Consider the following 22,513-nt stretch of genomic DNA (forward strand, 5'->3'; position numbering starts at 1 on the left):
TTTATTCTTACAGCATAGATGTTATTTAGTATATATAAAAGTTTCCTGTGTACACATCATATATACTATACAGTCACAATCAGATATCAGTGTTCTCACCAGGCTCTTTTAGCCGGGTGCTTCACTCGGCTAGATTTGGTGACCACCCGGCTCTCACCTCTTCCTATGCTGTAAGCAGAGTTACCCTGCATTTTCATCTCGACCCACCCGGCTACTTTTTCATGCCACCCGGCTGGAAAAAAATTCTGGGGTGAACACTGAGATATATGTATCTGACTTTAAAAGTATGGGGACTGCTTTATTGAGGCAGCACAAGTAACTATTTTTTGATTGGTTTATTTCATTTTTGTGGACTAAGCACAGCTATTACTGAATATATAAATTATTTATGATGACTATTATCTGAGAAATAGAACATTTTATCATATTTTCTATTTTAATTGCAGTTTAAAGTCATTTTTTCCCCGATTCAGATTCGAGGTACCCAAAAATTGCTCTGACTCCACAGCCCTGACTCCAACTCCGGGTACCCAGAATTGCTCTGACTCAGACTCCTCAACTCCAACTCCACAGCCCTGCTAGCGATGATGGGCAGATTCGATCAAAAGACAAAAACTCTCTAATTGAATCTGATTGTTGGCTGTCCATACACCGCAGGGTGATATTTGATCAATTTCATGCTATAATCGATCAGAAATCGCTTTGTGACGCCGCATTCAACCACCTCGCCGCCTGACGCTTTCCCCTAATGTTAAATTGCCAAAAAAACATGCAGCAGCTACATCACCTGCCAACAGTAAAACTGTCACCATGTAATAAATGTCAGAATGTAAATCAGGGATTTAAAAGATTTTGCAATGGGCAAACACCAACTAAATCATTTATAAATTATTGTAAAAATGAAGCACTTTTTTTATTACATTGTTTTCACTGGAGTTCCTCTTTAAGACAGTAAAGGTGGTTATACATCACTTGATGTATGGGCAGATCAGCCATTACATAGATCCCGCTCTGATCACAGACGGATCTATTGCCTGGCCACACACACTACTATAATTCACAGTTCACAGTGGAGCATTATCTACTCTGTCCCACTGTCTGAAAGCATCATGAGATGGGGTGGGTCATTTCACACCCCTCATGTCTGAGGTTACCACCAGCCCACCAAAGTCATCACTGGTTAAACAGTCTGTAGTTTTATATTTTTTCAGCTTATAGCCATTTTCTGTAGAATAGGCTGGCATATGACCTTCGGCTGATCTCTCCCCAATACAGCCATAAGCACTGCTGATACAACCACCTATGCTAAGAGTAGGTTTACACTTGTTATAAAAACGTATCCATGGCTCCGGTTTTTAGCCCGGATCAAAACCGCAGCCACGGATACCAATGTTAACAATAGCAACCGTCTTGACTAAAAAAAAAATAAAAAAAATGGACCTGTCTGCGTTCAGGGGGATCTGGTTTAAAAACCTGAATAGAAGGTCCGGATTTGCAACATTTTCACGGACCCCGGATACACAGAGGGGTAGTGAAAATCAATAAGAGAACAGAGCCCCCTCTACACAGGCAGTTTTGGACACAGAAACAGATCAGTTTCTGTGCCCCAGCCTGTGGGTGAGGAGAGGGCGGTATGGCAATAAGTCAAGCGGCAAGCGGTGGAACGCAAAGGGCGGTAAGCGTCCCCGCTCGCTGTCTTAACATTTTAATAACTTTTTACGCAAATAGCTGGAGGGGCGCGGGGGGCCTCCCCACCGACCGCTGTCACCCCCGTCCTGCCTGCCCCCCGCATATGTTTCTGGAAACGTGTGCTATAAATAGATTTTAAAATAAAAATGGAGGTGGAAAAAATAAAATTACCAAACTGATTCGATCTGTGACGGACAAGTGTGGACCTAGTCTAATGGAAGAATATTTCACAGTGAAGATGTGCAATGCTTAGGGGTTGACTTCACTACATGACCAGAGGGGAAGAGTGTGGTTTGCATCCCTGGAATCCAGCATGACATAGCAGAGACAAGGGTGAGGTTGTAAAGTCTGTGGTATGACTGGAATCTAACCCCCCCCCCCAACCATACAATGGAAATGCTATGGCGTAACCCTTACAGTGCCAAAGAAATCCAACACCATTCCAGGTTGTGGCACACCCAGATCATATATCCTGCTGTCAGGAGTCCTGGGAGCTAGGTACTCACAGTTACAGATTACCCAGCAAGCTCATAGTGAACCAGATCTCTTTTAGGAGTGTGGAAAGGGCATAAGGGGATCAAAAAGCCTCCTTACTAAAATGCTGTGTAAAGCAGAATTTTACCGTTGGAAAACAGAAGGTATTTGCATTTATTCAGGTTGGAGTGAGAATTTGAGGTTTTCCTCAGTGCCTCACTACTGAATATACAAATCATCCCTTTGTTGTCCCTGACAGCTAAACACACCTTCAGAGTTGCTAAAACATTGCTCTGCAACCAGGGCTGTGGAGTCGGTAAACAAAAATCTTTCAACTCAGACTCCTCAGTTTATGAAACCACCGACTTCAACTGCAGGTACCCAAAGTGGCTCAGACTCCTCGACTCTGACTCATTATTCTAATACTTACCAGGGCTGTGGATTTTGTACAGAAATCATCCGACTCAGACTCCTTAGTTTATGAAATCACCGACTCCAACTCAGATTCTGGGTACTTAAAATTGCTCAGACTCCACAGCCCTGTCTACCAGGGCTGTGGAGTCGGTCCAAAAATCCACCGACTCCGACTACTCAGTTTAGGATTCCACCAACTCCGACGACTCCTCCTCTAATTTGCATATTACAATTTTGTTGATTAACAGTATGTAACGTGAAATTCATCTCTTAACTGCCAACGTTTAGGAATTTTACAAGACAACTGAAGTGAGAAGGATATGTAGACTACTATATTTATTCCCTTTAGACTAAAACTAGTCCTTGGTTAGAGTATTTGTAAAAGATACAAACCGGAACAAAGAACATCTATCAGGCCCTAGGCAATGTAAGTGTGGGTACATGTAAGAGTGATGTGCAGGTACTCTGCAGGGGAATGAGGAGATTCTTTCTCTATTACACATTCTTCATGCACAATCTGAACCAGGTTTATGGGTGATAGACAACACCTCTGTGTTCAATGTGCACAACATTCTCAGTGGATTCCCTGCAGCTCTGTGGGGAGAGCATATGTAGAGTATAGTACACTACTGTGTAACAAAGTAAACCTGAGACAGATGAAATTAAAGTTTTATACATACCTGGGGCTTCCTCCAGCCCCCTTCAGGCTAATCAGTCCCTCGCTGTCCTCCTCCGCCACCTGGATCTTCTGCTATGAGTCCAGGTACTTGAGCCAGTGTGGCATAGTGCGCATGCACACATTCCGCCGCCGGGAGCGTACTACCCCTGCGCAGCACTATTGTGCAGGTGCAGAACACTCCTGGCTGTGGAAGCGGCACGTAGCCAGACTGCTCTGACTGGCTGAATTACCTGGACTCATAGCAGAAGATCCAGGTGTCGGAGGAGGACAGCGAGGGACCGAATGGCCTGAAGGGGGCTGGAGGAAGCCGCAGGCATGTATAAAGCTTCTTTTAATTCGCCTCCGGTACCCTTTAATTGATAGTCACCAAACCAAATTTTAACAACATATCAAATTATTTGATTTCATGAGCAAAGAGAGTGCATACATTTGCATAAACCAGCATCAATGCAGAATTATTTCCATCTCATTGACCATCTCTATTAGTGACACAGCTACACATCAGGCTTTATACTTACAGCATAGATGTTATTTCGTATATATATATATATATATATATATATATATATAAGAGATTCCTGTGTACACATCATATATACTGTACAGTCACAATAAGATATGTATATCTGACTTTAAAAAATACGGGGACTGCTTTATTGAAGCAGCACAAGTAACTCATTTTGATTGGTTGATTTCATTTTTGTGGACTGAACACAGCTATTACTGTATGTATACATTATTTTTAATAATTATCTGAGAAATAAAACATTTTATCATATTTTCTATTTTAATTACAGTAACAAATTCATTAGGAGTCGGAGCATTTTTTCCCGACTCCGACTCCAGGCACCCAAAATTGCTCCGACTCCAACTCCGACTCCACAGCCCTGCTGTCTACAACCACATTCGCAGTGGCAAAGACATACAAACCTCATCAGTGTGTTCCATGTGACAACAGGAATGCAACAAAAGAGATTGCAGTGGCGCTGCACGTTATGCTCGCGTTGCGTCGGGTACAATGAGGCATACAGTCAATGAAAGTTATGCTTCACGTATACTGTTAGCGTGTGCGCATTTACATGTAAGGCACTGCATGCAGTAACACCACAACGTGGCATGTGGCATCTTTTCCAACTTAATGCACACCACTCTATACCATCCCACACGACTTCTCATCACCACAGTCTGAGGTACCCTTTAATTTGCCCAGCGCCAGTCACACAGATGACAGTGAAGTGTGGCACCACGAGAAAGGAAAAATGCATCTGGCAGCTTTTTGAGGTAGCTCTCCATTCAACATCATGGCCAACAGTGGCGCTGAGTGATATCCATTGCCTAGCAGGACTGGATATACATTAACAGGAACTACAATAAATAGCCAATAAACTATTAGTCTATAAAATATTTACAATCTACTTTCTAACTGTGCCATACTAATCTTATCACACCACAAGTCTGATCCGCCTGCAGTCTTCAATGTCATGAAATAAGAAACCAAGGGGATGATTTACAAATTCTGGAGAGCACAGGAGAACCTGAGTGATCCAGCAATTCTAGACTGGATTGTTTCTAGTGTCAGAAATGTTTAGCCCTCGTCTCAGTCACATGAGAATTTCCAAAAATTTAGTAAATTAATGACTGTACTAGTGCACCTCTTGGTGCTGCTATATTTACTGACTGACTCATTTATGTTACTTAGCACAAAATGTGCTATACAACAGCTTTGATCCATAATGGTCTTGTTTGTACAGTATATGTAATTTGTCTGCAAAATAGTTATCTGTACAGCATTACAGAAAGAGTCAGCACTACATAAATCAATAATAGTACTGCAGTCACATGCAGCACCCACAGCAAGAACCGATCTGATATGCTGTATTAAAACTAGATCTCTCCATGGGTGCTGCACTGCTAAATCACTAGCTTTTCAGCACCACAATAAGTGTCATGTGATGGTTACAGACTGTTGCTACGAAACATCCCACAGTCCAGTCTAGGTTCGCTGAATTACTTGTCAATGAGGCTGGGAGCTCACTAGGCCGTGCAGAAAACCATGTATTTTCTGCAATTTGCAATTTTTAATTTTTCAGTGCGTTTTTGTATGCGCTTGCGTTTCTTCAATATTTTCCCATTATCAAAGGAGTAAAATACAGTATCATTAAAAAAAAACACATGTAAAAATGCAGTCCTCTGCACCTCCACTGAGATAGATTATGTGTCTTTTACATGCGTTTTTGAAAATTGTGCAGCAAGTTAGTTTTCAAAAACACACATGTATGCAGTTTTTTTTTTTTTACATGTGACCCATAGACTTTCATTATCAGCAAAAATGCTAGCGTGCTGCTGACTGATGCATGCTGGGTGAAAAATTCAGTAGGTCCCTGTAGGCATAACCATGTGACCACAGCCTGGTGAAAACAGAGATTTATTTGTTATATTTATAATAATATGTATTTATTATATTTGCAATGATCACTTAGTCATTAGTTATGATAACTGGTAGTGTAGGGCATTCAGTTGAAACACAATTTAAAAAAGTAGTGACTGTAGTTTTGCCTCTCATTCCCCCCCCCTCCCCAAGCCTCATGACTGGTCAGAGACACAGTCCATCACAGTTATGGCCAACAATAAAGGTTTGGAGGTAGAGAGGGAATGATGAACCTGGAAGAGGGGGTAATGATCACAATCAGAGAGCTTTTGATATTTGACTGATCTAGGATTAAAGTGGATTAAAGCGCCAACATATTACGCAGCGCGTACATGTTTATGTACAATACAAAACATTAATAACCAGGCTGTTTTACTAGTTTTATTTTGCTGCCAGAAAGTTAATTTCTAGGCATGTAAGTGACAGCTTCTGTCTTGTTATTAACTTGTCGGGAATATAGTAAACATCACTGATAAGCAAATTACAGCCATAAAAAGTTTCCTGGCAAAATACAACTGAGGGCAGGGAGAGGAAAAAAAATACATGAACTATTGACCTTTTTCTAACTCTGGGACACTTAATAGGTTGCCACTGATTAGAGACTGTAAAACATTCAACCTACTTTATAAATGTATAAATATAAAAGAAAACCATGGATTAAAGTCATTTTTAGTGTAGAAGGATAAATATAACTGTTTATCTCATCAGTTTATTTTCACCAACGGTTCACTTTAAAGGGTACCTAAATTGGCATGCTGAAATAAACATGGGTACACATAGTACTAAGCCTACTTAGAACTTGCCTGTTTTCACTATTTTTTTCTTGATGCATGGCAACGGTTGATAGACCAGTGTTTTATGTATGCAAATGAGGCAGTTGGGCTACAGTCGAAGCCAGCCACAGCTGTTCTGAAAAGTAAATTGTATGGCCACCTTTAGGGCCCTTTCACACTATGTAAGTAACTGAGCCAAAACGTTGCACTACTTGGTAATGTTGCGGTGCAGCCATAAAGTGAGGCATGCAGTGCAATGAAAGTATGCCTCACTGCCAATGTATACATACACTTTACCAGGTTAACGAATACCATGCTGTGCGTTACCGCATCAGAACCTGCAACACTTAATCTGAAACCACATACTACCATTGCATTGTGTTGCAATGGTATTGTCCGTTGCGCCGCAATGCAACAGACTAAAGGTAGCCATGCATTTAGCGATGATGGGCAGATTCCCCCAAGAGACAGATCTCTTTCTGATTGAATCTGACTAAAGAGGGATCTGTCTGATGCCCACACACCGCAGGCCGATTCCCGATCAATTTCATGCTAGTCTCTCGAGAATTGGCCAAATCCGCTGCGTCCACCACTGTTCCCTAATGTATAAATGTGTGTATACGCATGTGCAATTATACATTACCTGTCCTGTGTCGAGGTGTCCGTCCTCTTTCAAATCCACTGCTTTTCCCTATAACGCCAGCCGGCGTGTGTTAGCATGAAATTGACCGGGAATTGGCCTGTGTCGAATGCGCCCATCATCCCTAGGTGTATGGATACCTTTAGTCGTCCTGAAATTGGTTGCATTATCAATCGGGCATCCATTTGGCGGCACCAATTTTCATCCCATCCGATTACCATAATCGGAAATGGATGGCCAACCACAAAATCACCTGACGTATGGCCGCCTTAAAGGGATACTGTAGGGGCGGTCAGGGGAAAATGAGTTGAACTTACCCGGGGCTTCTAATGGTCCCCCGCAGGCATCCTGTGCCTGTGCAGCCACTCACTGATGCTCCGGCCCCGCCTCCGGTTCACTTCTGGAATTTCAGACTTTAAAGTCTGAAAACCACTTTTGATTGGGGGGGATGGGATGGGATGTTGGCGGCCATGGCCTAGCGCCCGTTTTTTAACAGACCGGCATTTTTACTAGTAGTATATAAGAGATCCTTAAATAAGAATAGACGTACGGTAACCTTATTAGCTGATGTGTCTTCCAGTTAATTATATTTTAAGTCAATGGGTGCACCATGAAACATCTGAAAAGCATCAATTAGTCATTCTGTGGATGTTCATGTTTTTCTGGTATTTCTGGAAACAGCAAGTTCAATTTCAGTCAGCCACGGAGGCAACCGCAATTTCCCACAGTGCAAAACCATATTTACAGCAGTGCCAATAGAACTGGCTACAACAAATAAACCCACACTCCCATAATGCACTGGGACACAGCACTCTACTTTTTTTTAAAAATGGACATGAGAGCATCCAGGAAATGAAAGGAACAATTTCGAACAATCAACAAAAGGCATAATGAAGATTGCAACATGGACATTTGATGTTTTATTACTTGTCATCTGAACAAGTGCACTTACAGTATATATAAATAGAACATACAGTATATACTGTACATGCTGAGTTTAGACATTATAGTGAATGAATGCCTTACACTGATGCACATTAGTCATTGTCTGCTGCAGTGCCAACCCTGGGAAGTTAAATATGCATCACACAACGGATTGTGCAACTGTACTAGATAGAAACTTCAGGAAAACTGCTACCCAAGGATGCTTTACAAGTAAATGGAGCACTGTTTTACTTCGCACCCACACCTCAAGGCAGCAGAATAATTTGCTACATCTGCCAGTAGTGACAGCACTCTCTTCTACAGGTGCTGTGTGAAGGGGGAGGGAGCAGTTGAGAAGCAGACGGCTGGCACATACATGTCATCATGTAGGAACCAGTGTGTGAGTGGGAGGCTGCTGATCCTCTACCTGTTATGAGCAAATTCACACAATACCGTACACAAGTGGGAGGCAGCTACAGCTGTCACAGGGCTGTGTATTGTACGCCACATTGTTAAAGACAAATATAGACATTCAGACATACCGGTATATGCAACTGATCTATTGTGCAGGAACAGCTCCATTGCTTAAAATATCTAATTCTGTGCAGTGGCCAGCCTAACCAGCTACAAACCCCCGCCACAGGGTACTGAAGAGAAGGGAGCACCATTATTATCCAAAGTGTGCAGCGTTGTGTGTTGTCTCTCCACCCTCAGCTAGCTCTGTACATAAACAAGCAAGACCACACTGCTAATATGTGGTGAAGTTGTCACACTCCCCTCCAGAAGATCGCTGAACTCAGCTGGGTTGAGGGATTCTGCGCATGCATGGGTGCGCCTCATGAACATGCTCCCATGGCTGGGAGAGTTCTACAATTGTGCATTTCAAGTCTTTGTGAACTGAGCAAGCACAGAATGCTTTCAGCCACTGGAGCGTGATCGCGAGAAGACACACCCTCGCATGCGCACAAACCTACCACCCAGCTGGGGTTGGCGATCTTACAGAGAAGTACAGCGAAACTGCAGCAGATGTATGCAACTCTGTACTATTCTGTCAGGAGCAGGGCAGTACGTTTCACAGACCTTACACCGCAAAAGGGTTAAAAGCACAGCGGCATTGCTAGTCTGTGTGCAGGTTGTGTTTCCGCTATAAAACAAGTGGTGGCAGATATCTGTAGGTGTTTGGGTAAAGGTGCCCACACATCTAGCAATATATGGGCAGAGTGACTAAGAGATAGATCTCTCTCTGTCCATCTCCTTCCCTCTTGTTACAAACTTTTAACAAGAGGGAAGGAGATGGGTGGATTGGCTGCACCAGATGTGAATAATTACTATATGAGCGTGCATTTAACCAGAGTCCTGGACTGGAAAGCTGAAACTTTTAAAGAACACGCAGGGAAAATATGGCCCCTGATAGAGAAGGAGGAGTGTAGTCTTCATTCGATCTTTACATGGATTCCTTGCAATATTTATAAACAATATATTATGTGCTCACACCCCCTAGTTAAACCAACCTTAAAAACATTTCATTGGATTATCATGAAATGGCATAGATCAGGGGTGCCCAATGCGTCGATCGCGATCTACCGATAGATCGCGAAGGACTGCTGGGTAGATCGCGGCTGGGTATTTTAAAATAGTGCGCTGGGCTAATATCTAATTGTGCTGCTCTGCTACGCTATGCAGAGCAGCACGTGACAGCCAGAGGAGGAGAAGAAGGGAGAGGAACAGCCAGTGAGAGTCTGACCCCTCCCCTCCAGGATGCACAGCGAGAGGAATCAGCGGGGAAGATGCTGGAGACAGCGGTGTGCACGGGACTCCAGAAGGGGATGAAGGGAGACTAGGCAGGTTTTTAGAAGAAGCCGAGAGGCGAGAGCTGCCTGCATTGGAGGGTGAGAGAATCCACACACCGAAGTCTCCAGAAGGGGATGAAGGGAGACTAGGCAGGTTTTTAGAAGAAGCCGAGAGGCGAGAGCTGCCTGCATTGGAGGGTGAGAGAATCCACACACCGAAGTCTCACCCTGGTTGATACAGGTCTGCAGCTACTGGCTGATCTCACTGTAATTAGTTACCAGCCAGCAGCACACTGAGATGTTTGCACAAATGTGCTGTTTGTAGGACTGCTTTGATGTGTGAAGAGATAATAATGGATCCTATTTGATAAGGATCTCGGATAACATATTGTAAACAAGTTCAAAGGAATGCTAATACAGCATGCCAGTTAGCATGTACATTGATCCTTTGGCTGTATTGATTTGATTTGAATTATTGGACATATAAGTACAGTTTCAATCCCATGTAGACTTGATGCTTGCTAACTTTAGAAATCAGGATTGGGGGAGGGGGGAATTCTACAGCTGCCCAGTTATGCTGCAATTGGGGGGGGTTAGGAAATATGTTGGTAGATCTCCGTGGCTCGATAATTTTCAAAGTAGCTCGCGAGCCGAAAAAGTGTGGGCACCCCTGGCATAGATTGACTGGCACCTCCCCTTTGACCTCGCTGGCTGACAACCCTGGATTCCCTCCTGGTAAACATATTGGCTGGTTTATTAAAAACCAGTTAAATAGTGACCTACGTATTATAAATCTTAAAGGTGACCATACGTTAGGGATTCCCGGTCTAATCACTCATGCAAAGGGTAAAAGGACATGGGCTATGATACAAGCACAAAGCTACCTGCATAAATTACACTCTAAAGATGTACTGTTAAGAGATAGTTTAAACATTTTTGAAAACCTTTTTTTACTAAATAGAATAATTCCTAAAGCATTATCAAAACTCTACGAATTTATAAGATCTACAATATACCATGCCCCCCTCCCTTTATACTGTGCGAAATGGGAAGCAGATCTGAATCAAGCTCATAAAATAAATTGGCCAACTATATGGTTAAATAACTGGAAGGTCCAGGACTCCGGACTGCAATTGACCCAATTCAAAACAATTACCAGGTGGTACTTAACACCAGAAACGCTATACAAAATCTACCATCAGGGAAAGACATGTTGGAGGTGCGGTGTAGAAGGAGGAAGTGAAATACACATGTGGTGGACATGCCCTATAGTAAAACAATTTTGGGATATGTTTTAGGGGAGGAATTTAGCCTCACAGCCACAGAAGCTATTCTTAGTTATTCAGACAAATATCATAGCCCAGGCTGCAACCTCATTAAAGAAATAGGGACCATCATTGCCAAAAATCTGATTGTAATAAACTGGAAAAATTCTACTCCCCCTACATTGGAAGAATGGGTCAGTAAGATGGCGATGTATTGTGAAGATAGATGGCATGACAGTGAGGGAAATATATGGAATAATCTAGCAGAGAACTGCATCAATAGATCACACAACATTTAAACAACCACCAGAGGGGGGCGAGGGGGGAGCAGGACATACGCAGGGGGACTGACTGAAGTTTGGGTAAGAGTGTCTACATGTTATAGGGGGAAAAAAAAAAAAAAGGAAAAAAACTAGATCACAGTGGGCTGTTGGTGGTTTGGCCCCTTTTCTGTGTTTGGGCCCCGGTCGCCCGGTGGCCGACTGTTTCGGGTTTGGGGCGTCTGCTGTTGACAGTTTAGGAATGCCAAACTATGATGCCAACCTTAGACCCACCGCCAACCAACATGGTGATGCCGTCTGTACAGCTGGGGTCAATTTTATGCTGAGTTTGAAAAAAAAAATTTAAAAAAAAAAAGCACAGCGGCATTGCTAGTCTGTGTGCAGGTTGTGTTTCCGCTATAAAACAAGTGGTGGCAGATATCTGTAGGTAAAAAAAGGTGGTACGAGCGCTCCTCAAAGTCTCACAATGTCCACTCCCTGAGTTTTGTAGATTATCACCAAACTGCTGGGTGGATCGCTATACAGTGGGGATAGCAATTCCCCTCATCCTAATGTTACACGTAATATCTGTACAGCGCTCACTCCCCACAGTCATATATCAACAGGTTGATCACACAAAGTTCCACATTTTGCCGCTTTTCCCAATCTCTGCCAGAAATAAATACTCTCACCGATGTATAGAGGCCGATTTGCCACAGATCAGCTAAATACGCATTTCCGATGAACTCCCAGTCTGTCCTCCTCACACCGGCACCTCAGCTTTAGTTGCACTTGTTCCTCAGAAAGAAAAGAAGGCCAATGTACATAGCGTGAATCTGTTATAATCCACAGTGCTTCTAAAGTCTATGTGGTGCAAAGTGAATACACCTCTTCACAGTGAACGACCTCCACCCTTAGTGCCCGTGCTGACAACTGCCACCAGACCAAACAGATACCCCTAACCGCTCACCAGATATCTTGCTGACCTCACAAGGACCAGCAATCAGCACTTTTTGGTGTCAGTATAGGGGCTCTCATCCAGATGTGAAATGTAATATCTGCAGGGCTGATATATAACTCACATAGCGTAATACCGTCTTTATTCCATCATAAAAGATTAAAAGTTACACTCACATTTGATAAAATAGTATGCGCATATCATAAAACCATTTGGACGTCCTCACCGCCGCTCAGCAAGCGTCTTCCTGTCTGCCGCTTGAAGCCACGCCCTACCGGTTTCGTCAGAGTGACTCATCAGGGGCTTGCTGGTCAGCGGCAGATTGAGACGCTATACGCTTTCCTCTATGCAAATTATCTCTGAGCGGTCCCTAGTCTCACGGTGTTTCCTCTGGGGGTTGCGTGGCAACCTCCAGCGTACGCTACGCATCCCACCCACCTCATAGCGGGTATCCGATGACTGAATCTTCTCTAAAATTAACCCTATGTTTCCCCTAAAACACTACTCCGTGCTAAAGTGCATTGGAACTGCGTAACCCACCTTTAATTCCATCCCATACTAATCTACTCCAAACACTGCTCTATGCGCAGTCTCCCTTGTACTCCATTCTCCTCTTGCTATAAGGTGCATCTTATATGTGACCAATATCTACTATATTATGTGAATATATGAATCCCATAATCCCAATATTATACTATTATACGTAATCATGTAAATTTCATATGATCCCAATATTGGGTGGGTTACGCAGTTCCAATGCACTTTAGTAACTTTTAATCTTTTATGATGGAATAAAGACGGTATTACGCTATGTGAGTTATATATCAGCCCTGCAGATATTACATTTCACATCTGGATGAGAGCCCCTATACTGACACCAAAAAGCGCTGATTGCTGGTCCTTGTGAGGTCAGCAAGATATCTGGTGAGCGGTTAGGGGTATCTGTTTGGTCTGGTGGCAGTTGTCAGCACAGGCACTAAGGGTGGAGGTCGTTCACTGTGAAGAGGTGTATTCACTTTGCACCACATAGACTTTAGAAGCACTGTGGATTATAACAGATTCACGCTATGTACATTGGCCTTCTTTTCTTTCTGAGGAACAAGTGCAACTAAAGCTGAGGTGCCGGTGTGAGGAGGACAGACTGGGAGTTCATCGGAAATGCGTATTTAGGTGATCTGTGGCAAATCGGCCTCTATACATCGGTGAGAGTATTTATTTCTGGCAGAGATTGGGAAAAGCGGCAAAATGTGGAACTTTGTGTGATCAACCTGTTGATATATGACTGTGGGGAGTGAGCGCTGTACAGATATTACGTGTAAGATATCTGTAGGTGTTTGGGTAAAGGTGCCCATACATCTAGCAATATATGGGCAGAGTGACTAAGAGATAGATCTCTCTCTGATCAGAGAGAGATCTGTGGGCTGCCCGATCACTGCAGGCTGAGTCCTGATCGATGGTAGCATGAAATATTTCAGGAATCGGCCCCGTAATGCTGCCTCGCCACTGTGCACAAATGGTATATGTGCCCCCCCCCCCCCCATGCATTAAAACATATCACCTGCCCGCTGCCTCTAATGTCCACCTGATCATCCCCCCCCCCCCCCCGGCATATAACACATGGTGCGGAAGTCACGTCACACGTGCCACACGCTATACACAGTCAGCGAGTGGTGGGAGCAAATGCGGAGGCAGGTGGACAGTAGCAGCAGCGCATAGGTGAGAGATTTTAATTCGCGAGCACCGGACAGCACATAACATTTTGGGGGGCAGCGGGCAAAGGGGTTCTGACACATTCATCCCGATATTGCATACCGTTCCTGCCCCGCACTTAACACATCGGCCTGATAATTCCCAGCATGTGCAATCAATACATTCAATCAGTTTCGGGCATACTTGTCGCGGCTCTGATTTTTATCTGATTTGATAATTATCTAATTGAATGGTTGATTGGCCACAAAATCGGTAGCTCTATAGCCACCATAAGGGTTCTACACATATTTACACTACAATGTTGCAATTTGTATATCACAGACACACTGCATGCAACAATGGTGGAGTGATTGCCCCGTGTTCCTCACTGTTTAAAAGGAATCGTAAAGCACAAAGGCAACAAAAAAAACCATTTGCATTGTAAAATTGTTTGGCAATTTAAGTGTGAACCAGCCTTTAAACGGTTATCAACAGTGGAAAATCTATGCTCCGGGTGGGCTGAGAAAGACAAATGTCACATCTCCCACTTAGGGGACGTTACATAAACTTCTGGCCTCTACTAGCTGCACTTTCTTTTTTTTTTTTAAATTGGGGTGAAATATTTCCCTGCTCATTTAGCCAATTAAGGGCAAATAACTGTAGAAACAACGCACTGAAGAAATGTTTTAATTAAAAAAAATCATAACAGCCATGCAGTCTTCCATACATACAGTAGGCCAACGTCACTATTAACAAGTCTTTAAAATAGGCAGTTTAGCTCTATATGTACTTCATACGGAGGATTCACACTTTTCAGGCTGTGTTTTTATTCTGTACCTGTAAGTAAAACCCCTTTCCTTCTACTTGCAAGCAGACATACAAAAATCCATTAGTGAAACAATCATTAAATTAATTAGAGGAAGTCAGTAAAAATAACTCAGTGGTTCAGAATGAACAACGCTGCTGTACTATCTTGTTCTATTTTCCATTTACAATGATTCTCAACTTCCTTTAAAATGGATAAAAAAAGAAACAGGTAGTCCATACGCAGCTTGTGAAACAGTCATTAAGTAGTGACTAGTGAGTGTGGAATGCTGTGACACTTTGCAAACCATTTCCTTATTTGGTCTGCATTTACATTGTCTGTTATTTCACTTATTGAGGTGGCTGCATCAACCTAAATAAACATTATTGAAACAGACTCAGCAAAAAGGTTTATCACCTGCATGTTCTCAATACAGGTTTACAAATAGGGAGCGTGGAATACCTGAGTGCCAAAATAGCTGCCAGTAGTATATAAGTAAAATGACTGATTTTCTACTATTAGGTGGTTGTAATTCTGATCATAAAATATCAGTAAAATGTATGCTGAACCTAACCCCATTCTCACACGAGCCTTAACCCTACCAATGCCTCTAACACTACCCCTCCCCCCACCACACAATAAACATCTTCTCCACCAATGCCTAACCCTAACCTCCCCCCCCCCCCCCCCCCCCCCCATGCCTAAAGGTGGCCACATACCATACAATTAAAGGATCCAATTTTAATCTAATTCGACAAATATGATGAGCTGTCCCAAAAATCAAAAGCTTTTATTTGTTTTTGATCGAGAGATCCAACTGAGATACAAGTTTTTCGAGATTGGACATGTTAGAAACTTCAGACCAATTTTATCAAAAAAAAAAATGGTATATAACAATTTAGTACACACTAAACTTTATTCATTCACTTTTTCTCTTGATTTTTCAAGCCAACCATTTTTTTCAGAGTTTATGATCTTTTTATCCCGAAATTGTGGCAATCTTGAATATACGCATGTGGTACCTCAAAGATTCTGATCAAAACTTCCGATCAATTGGAAAATTGGATTGAAATGATCAAATTGAATCAAAATTTAAAAAAAAAAAAATGTATGGTGTGTGGTCACCTTAACCCTAACCAGACAACCTTTCCCTGTCATATGCCTAACCAAACCTGCATGCATGTGTAACCATAACCGACCCCTTACCCATGCCTAACCGCCTCGCCACAAACCCACCGCTATCTGCGTCACCTCCACCTCAGTAATGATGTGCATGAAATATCAGATGCCACAGAGGTTTGGCCACACCACAGGCGTGCATGTTAATTGCTGCTATGAAGGGAAATTTGGTCCAATACATATGGATAAAATAGCGGGCCGCAAACTGCAGCTACAAATTTGCACCCGCTTTTTGTAGCCACAGTTAGGCTGCCCAACAGTTTATCGTGGGCCTCCGGTGCCCAAAGTTCCCCTAATAGCCCCAAGTTAACAGGGGACCCAAACTTGTACCTATGGCAACCAGACTATCAGTTTCACTACTTGGAAACTGTTAAAAATGTACATTCAACTTTATAAGCTGCACAGCTATGTAAAATCCGCCTCATATAATACTGGCTGTCAATTACTACAAAGGGAAAGAAAAAGTCTATAAGTCTATGATGAGAGTCAGAGTTCAGTTAGTATGCTTGAATGGATAGAAGCCTCTATCTTCCTACAGTTTGTGTTACATGGTGCAGTTAGTGGCCAATATGTAGCTTGTTTCAGGGGATGGCAGTTGAGCATGTTTATACAGCAGAGAGGGGAGTGGAAACTTCCTTCTATACAAACGACCTCATAATATTGTGGTATCACCAGCAACCATACTTTTCCATAGAAAAGACTACTGCTTTCAACAAAGGTTGAGAACAAAAAAGCAGGTGATGTATAACAGGTGATATTTAAATCAACACTGCTGTAACACACCTTTTCCAGCCCTCTGCACAGTCAATGTGCGCTTGAGTAATATTTTGTGTATATACTGTAGTAATGCAGAAACACCCATCTTGATCTCTACTCCAATTTTCTAGAACTAAATTACATGGCTAAACACTGTCTGTGGTTTTGTTTTGTTACAATATACATTCTCTATCTATCTTCCTCCTTGGTTTTGGCCAGCCATGATGCTGCAGAAATACAACTACACAAGAAAGGGTCACTCACACACACACACACACACCTGACCTGGTCACAGGCAGGGCAGAACACTGCAAGAAGTGACTCGCCTTCCTGTCCTGGGTGTGGACATGTTACAGGACTTAACTCATCACTGCAAAAAATGCAGCCCCCTATGTTGTAACTATTCAAAGACAGTATGTATAAAAATCACAAGGAAGTGTGAGTATTAGGGAACAGAGTGTGCACTGCTATCACTGTGCTGAAAGTTACAAATCTGCTGTGTGTTTAAAGAAAGCATGTGGTGGCTGCAGGAATGCTTGTCACATTTTTTAGTGAATTTAAGGTTAGTATGCATCTGTAAGTCTGCTAGAATCCATGCAAAATTAATTACACAGCTTTCTTTTCTAGGAAGACTATAATCAATTCATCACAGTACACAATCTGCCTGAAGGATATGCTGCAAGGGTAAAGTTCTATACACATGCTCAATCCTTCAGATTGTAAGCCTGTAAGGGCAGGGCTCTCACCGATTTGTGTCTTGGAATTTGTTACACATTTATTCATTTTGTCACTGTAATTACCAATTCTGTATGTGCTGATGCTTGTTTCTTACTTTGTACAGCGCCACAGGATATGTTGGCGCTTTATAAAAACAATAATAACCGCCATTCCCCGAAACAAACAACAGGTCAGATGAGAATAGTTTAAAATAAAGTGTCCCAACAAAGGTAAAAAGCAGTGATTCTCATCTACGTTGATGGAGGAACAGTTCAGAAGATAATTGGTGTTAGAGCTGGTCCACACTAGGTCCGGAAACGTATCCGTGGCTGCGTTTTTCAAACCTGATGAAAAACGGAGTCCCGGATACTAATGTTTAAAATAGCAGCCAGCCTCACCCAAGTAAAAACGGATCCGTCTGCGTTTGCGGGGACCCGTTTTCAAAACCTGAACGGTAGGTCCGGACCAGCTGCATTTTCACGCAACGGATCAGGACCACAGATACACGCAGAGGTAGTGAAAGCAATGAGAAAACGCATTTCCAGCTCCACAGGCAAAAAACGGATGTGAAAACGGATAGCCTGAGCTTTATGATTGGCCCAAAAAAATCCTCCCACTCCTTCCTAACGATGGAGACGTTTTCTGTCAGGGAAAAACCTGAACGGAAACTGATGCAAAACTGATGCACTTTCATCAGTTTGCAGTACGGTGGGTACTTCCCCTAATCTTCCCCGGATCCGGACTGCAGTGTCCGTCCTGCAACTGTGTCTAGTGTGGACCCAGCCTTAGTCAGTGGTAATTTTCCCACCTCCATGTAGTATGAGAGCTTGCCTACACAATCTGTTCATGGTGTTCAAAATAAAAGCTAAAAGTATCAGGCCTGGAACCCACTGAAAACAGCAAACGCAAAACGCTACCGCTAGAGTTTTGTCTGAGCGGTTTGCAAGCGGATTCATGCGCGTTTGCGGTCGCGTTTTGCAACATTGTATTTTTTTGCTCAGCGGTTGTGTAGCGTTTTGCGTTTTTATCCTGATTGGTCCTGTGAATTATTTTTAATTTTGTTACAGTGTGCTGAACCGCAAAACGCTAGCAAAACCGCTCAGTTTAAGTTTTGCTGAGCGTTTCTGCTAGCGTTTCAATACTTTACATTGAAGCGCTAACGCTCCCAAAATGCTGCATGTCCTGCGTTTGCGTTTCTGGGAAACGCAAACGCTCCTGTGGAAGTTGCCCCATCCATTAAAGCGGATCCGAGATGAAAAACTAACTATAACAAGTAACTTGTCTATATATCTTATCTAAAGTTTAGATAGTTTACACAGCATATCTAGCTGCAAAAGTTTAAAAAGTGTATGATTATTTATTCCTGTGATACAATGTGGGCAGCCATGTTCTTTTTGTCATATTGTCACAGGCTAAGAGCTGGAGATGCTATCAGCTTTCTTGTGTGTAAATTCAGTCCCCACTCCTTCTCCCTCCTCCGCTCTGCCTTTGAAATCAATGGCTAGTAACACCTCCCCCTCCTCCTGCCCAGACTGAGCTCCTGTAAGCCCTTGCTATTGTCTGAAAGTGCCTTGGCACTCTGAGGGCTGTGGGCGTGGCTTGTTTAGTTTATAGGGAATTAAGGTATTAAAACAAAAACAAAAAAGTATTTGGCTTGAGGAATGCCATATAAACTATAGGAAAGGGACACAATTATGCAATGAGTGAAAGTTCGTCTCGGATCCACTTTAACATCAGCTGAGCGTTTTGGCAAAACGCTAGCGTATCGCAGCGCTGCCAAAATGCTCAAAAAAACGCTCTTGTGGGTTCCAGCCCTTAGAGGCTCAGCAAAACAGCCAGGCAATTTGTACTGTTTGCCACTACACTGGCCCAACTAAACTCTGTAGCCCTGTATCAGCACTTTTTCTAGCAAGCAGCAACAGTTGCAGCTGAATCTATCTTTCCATTCAAAGGAATAAAAAATGTGGACTGCAAATGTTCGGTAACTACAGTGCAGAGATCAAAGCAGTGATCCACATCGCAATAAATCTAATCACTCTCTTATAAAAACCTCAGTTCCCTGTGAATTCACAAAACCAGTTAGGGTAACAAGAGAAATAAAGGTTAGGTTGCATGACCTTAAAGGACAACTGTAGTGAGAAGAATATGGAGGCTGCCACATCCATTTCCTCTTAAAGCGGAATATAACCCTGCATTTCATCTTTGCTCTAAAACATTATTTACAGCATATTATATGCAACCAGCATTTTTTTTTTTACTAGACCAGCATTGGAAGGGTTACACACAGAGCTTTAAAGTTCAGTGCAGTGAAATGCAGACGCATCCGAACTTTAGATAATGTTATCTTGTGTTTACTTAAATGTATCAAGCGAGGAATGTGACACATTCTCTGACTGTGCAGGAGCTGCTGGAGACAGAGAGACATTGAAAGCTTGTCTGCCTAAATGAATGAATGAATAAAACCAGTTATTAATAAAATGCAAAGTCAGCTCACAAAGCAAAAAAACTACTTTTGAGATCCTATAACTTCTAAATGAATAATACTTATGCACAAATGCAAATATGATAACCGTATGGCATATAAAAAGTAGGAAAACATGTTTTTATTGAATATTATGTCAGGGTTTTAAACCGCTTTAAACAATACTGGTTGCCTGGCAGCTCTGCTGATTTATTTGGCTGCAGCAGTGTCTGAAAAATCCCAGAAACAAGCATGCATATTGTCAGAAGCACCTGATCTGCTGCATGCTTTGTCAGGGTCTATGGCTAAAAGTATTACAGGCAGAGGTTCAGCAGGATAGCCAGGCAATGTGTATTGTTTAAAATGAAATAAATATGGCTGCCTCCATATCCCTCTCGCTTCAGTTGTCCTTTAAAATGTATACATGGCATTTCGCCGCCACGGTCCTTTTGGAGCAGGGTGAGCTGAATGACAGCGCAACCTGCTGCCACACTAATTCTGGACAGTTAATTACTATTCCCCCTCCAGGGGAAGAAGTAATTTGGGGTCTGACGGTCACCAGATCCCGAATTACCCTTGCGTGGTCATATGAAGACAATGTCTGACCGGCACCATCAAGTTAATGATCTTTTACTTCATGAATGCATAACAGTAAATACAGCGACATTTCGAAGCTCACACTTCTTTATCAAGCTTAGCTGAATGTCTAAACTTGTACTGACACAACAGCGGTTTATATAGCGAACATGGTTAGAACCCAGCCAATAGAGTGAGCAAAAAGCTTCTAAACCAATCACAGTGGTCTATGCCTAGCCAGACCTGATGGGGAACTGCTATGCAAGGTATCTATTGGACAGTGAACAAAGAAAAAACGCCCACCTCTGCTACAAACCTATTGGTTTCCGCGGAATACAGAAATCCTCCTATTGGGCGGATTTCCGCCAAAAGGGTGGAAATCCTCCTTTAAGGCAGCTCGTCATAGACATATGTCTAAGGAGGCACCCAGGTCAGGCACAGCGCACGTGCCAAAATGACCTGCTTAGCCTCTCTGTGAGGTGATTATTTGTGCTGCATTGTCCGATAGGGGAAAAGGCATACATCTGGCTCTTTTGCAGCCGACTGCCAATCCGATTCTCAAATCGGATGAAAAACCGTGCTGCAACAAGCATGCCTGATTGACAATGCAACCGAAATAAAAACTTGGTCGATTTGCCCACTTGGTCACCTTTAGGAGTTGCTAGTAACAAAAAATCAATTCTCTGTGGCATACTGAAGAACAATTTGAAATAACGTTATTTGTGTAGATGGCTTCCAGGCTCAGCTCAGTTATGCAGACTAGTCCACAAACGTTTGCCCACTTGCTCTAAAAGTGCCCATTAACCAAACAATTTTAGCAAATGATCCACCTCCCGATCCAGTAATTGCAATCAGGAGGAGTTGATAAGAATGGATCAATCGGGCCCATAAATGGAATAAAAAAATATAACCAATCAGATCATTTCAAATATAATCGATACATAAAACAGATTGACAAAACGATCGATGAATCGATCCTTTGTCATCGATTGGTAACATCAACAATATCCAATCTGATCGTTAATGGGCTCCATACGTGTGTACATAGCTTACAATTCAGTAAACAGCGGTGAGCGATTCAGACTGGCAAATCCCACCGCCACAAGAAGGTCGCAGACAGGGATGTCACACTGCACACTCCCCCATGACAGTTCGGTATTACTGTCCTTTCAACGTAAGCCCGTTTCCACTAGTGCAAAATCTGCAGCGTTTTCCCACATGGGATTCGAGTGGGGAAATGCTGCCTATTCAGTGAACAGGCTTGCTGTCCAAATCGCATGCCAGAGAGATTTGGACGGCATGTTGCAATTTGCCGCAGCATGCACTCCCTACAGCCGTGCATAGCATGAATATAACAATCCGGTTGCTGCTTCACAACAGTGCAAGTTCCGCGTGCGATTTGGAAACGGGTGCTGCGCCTCAGTGCAAATAGGTCCTTAAGCACACTGAATTATGGCCTTACAGCAAAGCCCCATTTAACTGACAAGCCATTTACACTGTCACATAAAAAAGCTGTAAGAAGGTAATAAACACTTGTGACTGTTCTGGCAGAGCCAATGATACCTCAGAATGTTTGCCATACAGTATTTATATTAATCTTATTAACTGGAGTGACTCTCTAAGCAAGTTAAACCTTTGCGAGTCCCCCAGTGTTAATGAGAGAGCTGTGAGACATAGTTGAAAGGTTCCCACTTACGCGCTACAGTAAGGCTTCTTGTCATATCCCTTGTAATTCTTCATGTTCAGGGTCATCTTGCATATCTCGCAGTGGAAGCATGCTTTATGCCAGAACTAAGGAAGGGAGGAAAAAAAAAGTGTCAAAACAGGTTATTAAACCTTTCTGCATATACCAAACAACATCAGCCTTATACATTTATATAAATGCACGTGGATAAATGCACAAGGGTATAAGCTAAAGCAAATGAAAGAAAACTTCTATTTTAGAATATAAAAAATACATGCATCAGATTACAAAGTAAAACAAACATGCAAATGTACCAAAGAGAACATTAACAACACTTCTATATCAGGGCTGT

At 42.6% G+C, this 22,513-nt stretch overlaps 1 protein-coding gene across 1 annotated transcript in view; it reads right to left on the bottom strand.

Moving 5' to 3' along the window:
- Positions 1–22,513, bottom strand: part of LASP1 (LIM and SH3 protein 1) — a 117,502-nt gene that overhangs the window by 57,567 nt on the left and 37,422 nt on the right. The window contains exon 2 of the mRNA XM_068263416.1: positions 22,174–22,268. Within this exon, the coding sequence (XP_068119517.1) occupies positions 22,174–22,268 (95 nt within the window). The remainder of the gene's footprint in view (positions 1–22,173; positions 22,269–22,513) is intronic.

This window comes from Hyperolius riggenbachi, chromosome 12 (genome assembly GCF_040937935.1).
Source record: "Hyperolius riggenbachi isolate aHypRig1 chromosome 12, aHypRig1.pri, whole genome shotgun sequence".
Classification (NCBI taxonomy): domain Eukaryota; kingdom Metazoa; phylum Chordata; class Amphibia; order Anura; family Hyperoliidae; genus Hyperolius; species Hyperolius riggenbachi.